This window comes from Oncorhynchus clarkii, chromosome 21 (genome assembly GCF_045791955.1).
Source record: "Oncorhynchus clarkii lewisi isolate Uvic-CL-2024 chromosome 21, UVic_Ocla_1.0, whole genome shotgun sequence".
In the NCBI taxonomy this organism is placed as follows: domain Eukaryota; kingdom Metazoa; phylum Chordata; class Actinopteri; order Salmoniformes; family Salmonidae; genus Oncorhynchus; species Oncorhynchus clarkii.
In genome coordinates this window covers 6,359,104-6,370,314 of record NC_092167.1, presented here as the reverse complement: position 1 = coordinate 6,370,314, position 11,211 = coordinate 6,359,104, and the positions used below count along the sequence as shown (strand labels likewise).

The window sequence follows — 11,211 nt, the reverse complement described above, 5'->3', positions numbered from 1 at the left end:
TCAGGCAAAGTTCAGAGGTCATGCTCAATGCATGCTGGTATATGGATGTCTTTCATTGCAAGTTGGTCCAGTTGTGTCCAATCTTTTAATCAAATGTCTTTATATACTTTTATTATAACGATGGCCTAATATTTATTGTTTAAAATGACATGTGGAATTGTGGTACCTTTTGCACTGGTGAAATGTTCGCAGTTGATAGACAGACGAAAGATCTCAACGTATGCAGTGATGACAAGTGCTCAGATCACTACGATGGTTGGCCAATCATTATTATGACACAATCTGACTATGTATTCATGTTAGTGAACACTGGGCAGGGCTTTATTTTGTGAATTCTAATCAACCAAGAAACACATAAAGAAGATGAAGTTAGAAAATATAAATGATATCAATTACCTACAACCTTTGTATTGGAATGCCAATGATAATCATTGGATCAAAGCACTTTGCATCACATTCATACACCCACAGTCCAACGGAGGCATACATGAACTGAAACACCATTAATAAAGATGAATAGAAGTCTAGTTGTGTCCATTTACACCTCATATCCCTCAGGATCATAGTTAGTAAAGACGAATAGAAGGCTAGTTGAGTCCATTTACACCTCATATCCCTCAGGATCATGGTTAGTAAAGACAAATAGAAGGCTAGTTGTGTCCATTTACACCTCATATCCCTCAGGATCATGGTTAGTAAAGACAAATAGAAGGCTAGTTGAGTCCATTTACACCTCATATCCCTCAGGATCATGGTTAGTAAAGACGAATAGAAGGCTAGTTGTGTCCATTTACACCTCATATCCTTCAGGATCAAGGTTAGTAAAGATGAATAGAAGTCTAGTTGTGTCCATTTACACCTCATATCCCTCAGGATCATGGTTAGTAAAGATGAATAGAAGTCTAGTTGTGTCCATTTACACCTCATATCCCTCAGGATGGTTAGTAAAGCGTCAGGTAGAATCATGCACTCAGTCACAGACTTACCTTCTCTGTTTCTTCCGTTGTGCTGGGAAGGACAGGTGTGATGAATTCCCCCTGCTTTGGAACAAAGTGTAGTATGTTTCAAGAACAATATATAATACAGCAAACACACACGTCACATAGCCTTCTACCACTCAACTCAGAGCTGTCCATGGTGCTGGCTCTGCTTGACACAGTTCGCACTTTACAAAGTATCTCAGGAAAAGAGCTCCAGTTTCATACCTTTTCACTGTCTCCTGGTGACTGGGATGGATATGGACCTAAAGTTGTCAGGCCACTCTAAGAAACATGGACATATAATCAGTAATGACCACTACTGGATAGAATGCCGTATGTACATTTCCTGGTTCAAAGGTCAAAATGACATATTTTACTATCCGTTGTCTTTACTATCATTTTTCTATATCTAGAGAGACAGTGGCAAAGGAAAAGTGTTCACCTCTTTGCTCATTCCATGTAGTGTGCTTTCTGTTGTGATTTCAAACTCCCCTTGCTTTTCAATTGACAGTGAGGGATCATCTGTGGAATCCTTCAACAAAAATTAAGAATAACTATGAAAAACATTCCACTCTAAAACACTTTTACAAATGTCACAAAATAATGACAGCATTACTGGTGAGTGAGACAGTCATCTGAGTTCGACACGCAAACCACAATTAATAACAGGTATATAACTGTCTCTAGAGATGTACACATGCAATGTCAACAACACACCCTCCTCATGAATGTGTGTGATGGACTCATTAATACATGTATTGCATCAGAGTATTTGAGTTTCAGGTACCTTCTTTAAACTCAGTAATCATTTGAGTTTGTAGAGTTTGAATTATTAGGGTTCCCACACTATGCTGATCACTACCGTAACACAATCAGGGCACTGCTATTAGACTCAAAGTATTGGTGTGGATAATGGGCAGCCCAGTGAGCTAAAAATGTCATTGGAGAAGTTAATTTTGGTTACAGCTCTTGACATTACCATTCAGGCAAAGTTCAGAGGTCATGCACCAATGCATGCTGGGATAAAGTATGTATGTCTTCCATTGTAAGTTGGCCCAGTTGTGTTAAATCTTTAAGTCAAATTTAAATTTAGTTTATTTAAGTCTTTAAATAAAAAAAATTCACGCAGGCCTAATAATTAATGTTTAAAATTGGAATTGTGGTACCTTTTGCACTGGTGAAATGTTCACAGTTTTCTGTCAGACGAAAGATCTCAACGTACGCAGTGATGACAAGTGCTCAGATCACTACGATGGTTGGCCAATCATTATTATGACACAATCTGACTATGTATTCATGTTATTGAACACTGGGCAGGGCTTTATTTTGTGAATTCTAATCAACCAAGAAACACATAAAGAAGATGAAGTTAGAAAATATAAATGATATCAATTACCTACAACCTTTGTATTGGAATGCCAATGATAATCATTGGATCAAAGCACTTTGCATCACATTCATACACCCACAGTCCAACGGAGGCATACATGAACTGAAACACCATTAATAAAGACAAATAGAAGTCTAGTTGTGTCCATTTACACCTCATATCCCTCAGGATCACGGTTAGTAAAGACTAATAGAAGGCTAGTTGTGTCCATTTACACCTCATATCCCTCAGGATCACGGTTAGTAAAGACGAATAGAAGTCTAGTTGTGTCCATTTACACCTCATATCCCTCAGGATCATGGTTAGTAAAGATGAATAGAAGGCTAATTGTATCCATTTACACCTCATATCCCTCAGGATCATGGTTAGTAAAGATGAATAGTAATCTAGTTGTGTCCATTTACACCTCATATCCCTCAGGATCATGGTTAGTAAAGATGAATAGAAGTCTAGTTGTGTCCATTTACACCTCATATCCCTCAGGATCATGGTTAGTAAAGACGAATAGAAGGCTAGTTGTGTCCATTTACACCTCATATCCCTCAGGATCATGGTTAGTAAAGATGAATAGTAATCTAGTTGTGTCCATTTACACCTCATATCCCTCAGGATCATGGTTAGTAAAGACAAATAGAAGTCTAGTTGTGTCCATTTACACCTCATATCCCTCAGGATCACGGTTAGTAAAGACTAATAGAAGGCTAGTTGTGTCCATTTACACCTCATATCCCTCAGGATCACGGTTAGTAAAGACGAATAGAAGGCTAGTTGTGTCCATTTACACCTCATATCCCTCAGGATCATGGTTAGTAAAGATGAATAGAAGGCTAGTTGTGTCCATTTACACCTCATATCCCTCAGGATCATGGTTAGTAAAGATGAATAGTAATCTAGTTGTGTCCATTTACACCTCATATCCCTCAGGATCATGGTTAGTAAAGATGAATAGAAGTCTAGTTGTGTCCATTTACACCTCATATCCCTCAGGATCATGGTTAGTAAAGACGAATAGAAGGCTAGTTGTGTCCATTTACACCTCATATCCCTCAGGATCATGGTTAGTAAAGATGAATAGTAATCTAGTTGTGTCCATTTACACCTCATATCCCTCAGGATCATGGTTAGTAAAGATGAATAGAAGTCTAGTTGTGTCCATTTACACCTCATATCCCTCAGGATCATGGTTAGTAAAGACGAATAGAAGGCTAGCTGTGTCCATTTACACCTCATATCCCTCAGGATCATGGTTAGTAAAGATGAATAGTAATCTAGTTGTGTCCATTTACACCTCATATCCCTCAGGATCATGGTTAGTAAAGATGAATAGAAGTCTAGTTGTGTCCATTTACACCTCATATCCCTCAGGATCATGGTTAGTAAAGACGAATAGAAGGCTAGCTGTGTCCATTTACACCTCATATCCCTCAGGATCATGGTTAGTAAAGACGAATAGAAGGCTAGCTGTGTCCATTTACACCTCATATCCCTCAGGATCATAGGTAGTAAAGACAAATAGAAGGCTAGTTGTGTCCATTTACACCTCATATCCCTCAGGATGGTTAGTAAAGACGAATAGAAGTCTAGTTGTGTCCATTTACACCTCATATCCCTCAGGATCATGGTTAGTAAAGATGAATAGAAGTCTAGTTGTGTCCATTTACACCTCATATCCCTCAGGATCATGGTTAGTAAAGATGAATAGAAGGCTAGTTGTGTCCATTTACACCTCATATCCCTCAGGATCATGGTTAGTAAAGACGAATAGAAGTCTAGTTGTGTCCATTTACACCTCATATCCCTCAGGATCATGGTTAGTAAAGATTAATAGAAGTCTAGTTGTGTCCATTTACACCTCATATCCCTCAGGATCATGGTTAGTAAAGATGAATATTAATCTAGTTGTGTCCATTTACACCTCATATCCCTCAGGATCATGGTTAGTAAAGATGAATAGAAGGCTAGTTGTGTCCATTTACACCTCATATCCCTCAGGATCATAGTTAGTAAAGACGAATAGAAGTCTAGATGTGTCCATTTACAACTTATATCCCTCAGGATCATGGTTAGTAAAGATGAATAGAAGGCTAGTTGTGTCCATTTAAACCTCATATCCCTCAGGATCATGGTTAGTAAAGATGAATAGAAGTGTAGTTGTGTCCATTTACACCTCATATCCCTCAGGATCATAGTTAGTAAAGACGAATAGAAGTCTAGATGTGTCCATTTACACCTCATATCCCTCAGGATCATGGTTAGTAAAGATGAATAGAAGTCTAGTTGTGTCCATTTACACCTCATATCCCTCAGGATCATGGTTAGTAAAGATGAATAGAAGTCTAGTTGTGTCCATTTACACCTCATATCCCTCAGGATCATGGTTAGTAAAGACGAATAGAAGTCTAGTTGTGTCCATTTACACCTCATATCCCTCAGGATCATGGTTAGTAAAGATTAATAGAAGTCTAGTTGTGTCCATTTACACCTCATATCCCTCAGGATCATGGTTAGTAAAGATGAATATTAATCTAGTTGTGTCCATTTACACCTCATATCCCTCAGGATCATGGTTAGTAAAGATGAATAGAAGGCTAGTTGTGTCCATTTACACCTCATATCCCTCAGGATCATAGTTAGTAAAGACGAATAGAAGTCTAGATGTGTCCATTTACAACTTATATCCCTCAGGATCATGGTTAGTAAAGATGAATAGAAGGCTAGTTGTGTCCATTTAAACCTCATATCCCTCAGGATCATGATTAGTAAAGATGAATAGAAGGCTAGTTGTGTCCATTTAAACCTCATATCCCTCAGGATCATGGTTAGTAAAGATGAATAGAAGTCTAGTTGTGTCCATTTACACCTCATATCCCTCAGGATCATAGTTAGTAAAGACGAATAGAAGTCTAGATGTGTCCATTTACACCTCATATCCCTCAGGATCATGGTTAGTAAAGATGAATAGAAGTCTAGTTGTGTCCATTTACACCTCATATCCCTCAGGATCATGGTTAGTAAAGATGAATAGAAGTCTAGTTGTGTCCATTTACACCTCATATCCCTCAGGATCATGGTTAGTAAAGACGAATAGAAGGCTAGCTGTGTCCATTTACACCTCATATCCCTCAGGATCATGGTTAGTAAAGATTAATAGTAATCTAGTTGTGTCCATTTACACCTCATATCCCTCAGGATGGTTAGTAAAGCGTCAGGTAGAATCATGCACTCAGTCACAGACTTACCTTCTCTGTTTCTTCCGTTGTGCTGGGAAGGACAGGTGTGATGAATTCCCCCTGCTTTGGAACAAAGTGTAGTATGTTTCAAGAACAATATATAATACAGCAAACACACACGTCACATAGCCTTCTACCACTCAACTCAGAGCTGTCCATGGTGCTGGCTCTGCTTGACACAGTTCGCACTTTACAAAGTATCTCAGGAAAAGAGCTCCAGTTTCATACCTTTTCACTGTCTCCTGGTGACTGGGATGGATATGGACCTAAAGTTGTCAGGCCACTCTAAGAAACATGGACATATAATCAGTAATGACCACTACTGGACAGAATGACGTATGTACATTTCCTGGTTAAAAGGTCAAAATGACATGTTTTACTATCCATTGTCTTTACTATCATCTATATCTAGAGAGACAGTGGCAAAGGAAGTGTTCACCTCTTTGCTCATTCCATGTAGTGTGCTTTCTGTTGTGATTTCAAACTCCCCTTGCTTTTCAATTGACAGTGAGGGATCATCTGTGGAATCCTTCAACAAAAATTAAGAATAACTATGAAAAACATTCCACTCTAAAACACTTTTACAAACGTCACAAAATAATGACAGCATTACTGGTGAGTGAGTAATTAATTCATGTATTGCATCAGAGTAATTGAGTTTCAGGTACCTTCTTTAAACTCACTAATCATTTGAGTTTGTAGAGTTTGAATTAGGAGGGTTCCCACACTATGCTGATCACTACCATAACACACTCAGGGCACTGCTATAAGACTCAAAGTATTGGTGTGGATAATGGGCAGCCCAGTGAGGTAAATGTGTCATTCCAACCCTGATCCCTGAGGTGTACTAGGAAAAATGACATCATAGGGTGTCCACCCACAGATTGAATACTGTAGTTAGGATTAATAGTATGTACCAATCAAATAATTAGGAATGTTAATTTACATCTCACTTGAATGTTACTCACCTCATATTCATAACTGTACTCATCCCCATCGTATGATTCCTCCTCCTCCGCTTCCTCTTCCTCCTCCGTACTCGTCTTCAGAGAGGAGAGAAAAAGGTGAGTCCCATATGTAAATGGTATCAAGAGGAGATATCTTTCATAAACATGTCTATCATAAACATGTATTTGACCCAAAGCAGCAAAGAGAGAGTACAGGACATGACTTACAAGTCCAAAACAATAAGGACAAAACAAAAAAGCAAGTTAGGAGAAAAAAAATCATGCTTTTAGTCATTTTAAAATGTCTGTTATGATGATTTAATACCTTTTATTGGTCAAGTTAGGCACAGCAAGTACAGTTGAATAAGCTTAGTTTTAATTTAGGTTTAGAACTCGATAAATGTTATGTTTGCTGAGAAAGAAATTATAGTAATTATTTTCTCACTGTCATTTGAAGGAGTTGAGGTTAAAACAGGTGAGGGTGACATGCTTAGCAACAGACTGTGACAACGTAAATGTTAGACATGTTTAGTTTGGGCATTTATGTGGTTATTTTGACTCCATCTTTAATTTGGGCGTTTACCAGGCGTTGTCTTTGCCTCTTATGTCGTCCTTTCTGTCCCTTGCCCTGGTTCAGAATTTCACAGTTAAAAGTTGTAATGCTTTCTAGGAAATACAGATCTAACATGCTGTGGTAGTTATGGTCAAAGATATTTACATCTGTGTCATGGGCTGATTCATGGGAGAGAATGTGATCGCTAAAAAAATATGTACATTTAAGAAAATGTTAAAGGGAAAGTTTACATGTTTTCTTTTACAGTATCTATTTAGACCTATTTAAATATAACATTTATTTGTATAGTCATGAATACAAATAGGTTGTGAACAACTTACATTTAATTGCATAATTTATGTCCATATTACATACTTTTCTCAAATGTTGAAATTGATTTGAACCCAACAAGGTTGTGTTAATCAGATGTATAAAAAATATATCTATTTGTAGTGACATCACCTTCCGTTCCCGACTCTTCTTTTTCTTCAAGGAGTCTTCCCCACTGAGGAGAACAGTTTCTACTATTGCCCCTGGTACCTCAGAGACCCTCTAAAACACACACACACACACACACACACACACACACACACACACACACACACACACACACACACACACCATGTACTATTCATAGTTCACTTTTAAAGGTTAATTTGACAGCTACTGTTTGGTTGTGGTTTTGAGTAGAGCCAGTGTTTGGCTGTGGGGTTTGAGTAGAAGAGCCTTACCTCTTCAGACGTTGTGTTGTTAAATGTTGAGTTTGATAAAGCCAACTTGGGGGAGGGAGCTTCACTGAAGTCCTCGTCCACTGTCAGTGTCCCCTCTATCCCCTTAGAGGTGCTCTCTATCCTCCCCACGTCTTGGACCCCATTAAGACCATTAAGAGGGGTGAGGCTCCAGAATGTGGGGCCCTCCGCCGTTTCATTCAAAGCATCCTTCATGAGATAGAGACCTGGATGAATAACTACATACTGTAGGACAACAGTGTTCGGATACTGTTCGGATACATAAATAGACTGGGCTTTATAACATAGGTTGATTTCTGGGATACAGATAAAGACTAGTCGTGGACTAAAAACAATACTCAATTGATAATCTCCATAGAACTAGCTTTTTTTGTGTTAGGGTTAGGCTTAATATGTGTGAGGGAAAGCGTTCCTATGTCATGTAGCATGTTTGGAGTGGATACTTACAGAGTTAGGTTCTGGTAGCTGTCTGTCTAGGTCAGAGTCAACTGCCTCCTCTATGGTGTCCATCTCTGTCAGAGGCTCCTTGGAGATCTCATACTTTACAGTTCTCTGTTCAAAACACACACTCATGAGTCCAGCACTAACACACTCATGAGTCCAGCACTAACACACTCATGAGTCCAACACTAACACACTTATGAGTCCAGCACTAACACACTCATGAGTCCAGCACTAACACACTCATGAGTCCAACACTAACACACTCATGAGTCCAACACTAACACACTCATGAGTCCAACACTACCACACTCATGAGTCCAACACTACCACACTCATGAGTCCAACACTACCACACTCATGAGTCCAACACTACCACACTCATGAGTCCAACACTAACACACTCATGAGTCCAACACTAACACACTCATGAGTCCAAAACAACCACACTCATGAGTCCAACACTACCACACTCATGAGTCCAACACTACCACACTCATGAGTCCAACACTACCACACTCATGAGTCCAACACTAACACACTCATGAGTCCAACACTAACACACTCATGAGTCCAATACTACCACACTCATGAGTCCAACACTAACACACTCATGAGTCCAACACTACCACACTCATGAGTCCAACACTACCACACTCATGAGTCCAACACTAACACACTCATGAGTCCAACACTAACACACTCATGAGTCCAACACTAACACACTCATGAGTCCAACACTAACACACCCATGAGTCCAACACTAACACACTCATGAGTCCAACACTAACACACTCATGAGTCCAACACTACCACACCCATGAGTCCAACACTAACACACCCATGAGTCCAACACTAACACACTCATGAGTCCAGCACTAACACACTCATGAGTCCAACACTAACACACCCATGAGTCCAACACTAACACACTCATGAGTCCAACACTATCAAAGAGTTCTGATACCAGGCTTGTCACCAGGGTTATGGTAAATTACATTTAAATTCAGTCAATTCAGAAAGAGAATTGACATTCCAATTTCAATTTTCCTTATTGAACTTCTCCCAGGAATAACCCACTAAATGACCAGGTATGTCCCCTGGTGTGATTAGGGTTGAAGAGATATGCATGGACTGTGTACATACTGTGTAGTCAGTGATAATGTTGGAGCCGTGTTTCTCCTTCTCATTGACTCTCCTAGAGGTGGTTAGCTCCTGCAGAAGCTCCTCCATGCCGTCCTGCAGCAGCCTGTCAATCAGTGCCTTCAGCAAGGGCAGCTGGGAAACAGAGTCTTTCTTAATGAGACAGCCACCTTGGGCAGTGAAATGAAAAACTTTGAACTACAAAACTGTTTGGGATTCGGAGTCAAGAGCTTACCCTTATGCCATAGTCTTCAAACATTACTTCAATGTTCTGGGAAGGAGAAAATAAATAAAACAATTCCATGATTTGTTGTTTTCCATGAAATGTATGTGTCGTTAATGTAGTTCTGAGATGTCTACCTTCATGTCAGCTGCTTTCCCTGGAAGACCAGTGTCACCCTGAGGAATAGGAGCAATAGGACAGGTCAAAACCATGTCCTTTCCAAAGTCCTCACTTATTTCATTTCACTGACGGGATGTGTCAAACAATATTTGCTAACACTTTATAATACATTTCATGAATAAGCACGAATAAATCATTTTTTACTGGGAACACATTACTTTCTTTCCTTTCAATCCGCTCTCTCCTTGCTCTCCCTGAACATAGAAAGTAGACATTACAATTCCACATCAGTTATATCTTCAATCATCAATAAAGTAAAGAAATGTACCTTCATCCCTGGTGGACCCTAAACACAGAGACAGAGGAGCAGAGGGGGATATCAAGCACATTCCACATACAAGTCTAAAGCTAAGCCCAGCCTGCCACTTTTGGATCATATCAACTCATTTAAATCACATGTCCTATATAGGATCATATGTAATCAATCAATCAATACACCATCCATCCACAAACCCACCAATCCATCCACCAACCCACCATTCATCCATCCACCAATCCACCAACCCACCATCCATCCACCAACCCACCATTCATCCATCCATCCATCCATCCACCAACCCACCATCCATCCACCAACCCACCATCCATCCATCAATCCACCATCCAGCCATCCATTCATCCACCAACCCCCACTTCCATCCACCAACCCACCAATCCACCAATCCATCCAACCTCAAATTCACCGATCCACCCATCCACCAATCCATCCATCCATCCACCAGCCCACCAATCCATCCACCCACCCACCCACCCACCCAACCACCCATACATCATCCATCCACCCACCAACCCACCCACCCACCCACCCATCCACCAATCCATCCATCCATCCACCCATCAATCCATCCACCAATCTACCCACCCACCCACCCATTCATCCACCCACCAATCTATCAATCCACCAATCCACCCACCAATCCATCCATCAACCCACCAATCCATCCACCAATCCATCCATGTCAATCAATCAATCAACATATACAGTATACACATCTTGCCAGGCAGTTGTTGGGTGTAGATGCTGCAGCTGACTATGCCCATTAGATTCAATTATAGATAGAACCATGCAGAGTATGAACATTGTGCTTACTTTAGCCCCAGGAGGTCCCATTGGCAAAGGGAATGCCTGTCTCATCTCTTCAAGGGTGGCACCCTGGGAACATTCATCAACAATACAGTCAGAGGCAGTATGACTGTATCTATGCTGCAATACAGCCAGAGGCAGACTGACTGTATCTATGCTGCAATACAGCCAGAGGCAGTCTGACTGTATCTATGCTGCAATACAGTCAGAGGCAGTCTGACTGTATCTATGCTGCAATACAGCCAGAGGCAGTCTGACTGTATCTATGCTGCAATACAGCCAGAGGCAGTC

General features: G+C 40.2%; 1 protein-coding gene across 1 annotated transcript in view; it reads right to left on the bottom strand.

Moving 5' to 3' along the window:
- LOC139379573 (collagen alpha-1(VII) chain-like) overlaps positions 1 to 11,211 on the bottom strand; it is a 104,953-nt gene that overhangs the window by 26,285 nt on the left and 67,457 nt on the right. The window contains exons 64-80 of the mRNA XM_071122388.1: positions 10,927 to 10,989; positions 10,105 to 10,122; positions 9,995 to 10,030; positions 9,794 to 9,832; positions 9,669 to 9,704; positions 9,437 to 9,568; positions 8,297 to 8,401; positions 7,832 to 8,038; positions 7,563 to 7,652; positions 7,131 to 7,175; positions 6,569 to 6,643; positions 6,040 to 6,129; positions 5,829 to 5,885; positions 5,610 to 5,663; positions 1,423 to 1,512; positions 1,206 to 1,262; positions 987 to 1,040 (exon numbers count right to left, since the gene is read on the bottom strand). Coding sequence (XP_070978489.1) covers positions 987 to 1,040; positions 1,206 to 1,262; positions 1,423 to 1,512; positions 5,610 to 5,663; positions 5,829 to 5,885; positions 6,040 to 6,129; positions 6,569 to 6,643; positions 7,131 to 7,175; positions 7,563 to 7,652; positions 7,832 to 8,038; positions 8,297 to 8,401; positions 9,437 to 9,568; positions 9,669 to 9,704; positions 9,794 to 9,832; positions 9,995 to 10,030; positions 10,105 to 10,122; positions 10,927 to 10,989 — 1,248 coding nt within the window. The remainder of the gene's footprint in view (positions 1 to 986; positions 1,041 to 1,205; positions 1,263 to 1,422; positions 1,513 to 5,609; positions 5,664 to 5,828; positions 5,886 to 6,039; positions 6,130 to 6,568; positions 6,644 to 7,130; positions 7,176 to 7,562; positions 7,653 to 7,831; positions 8,039 to 8,296; positions 8,402 to 9,436; positions 9,569 to 9,668; positions 9,705 to 9,793; positions 9,833 to 9,994; positions 10,031 to 10,104; positions 10,123 to 10,926; positions 10,990 to 11,211) is intronic.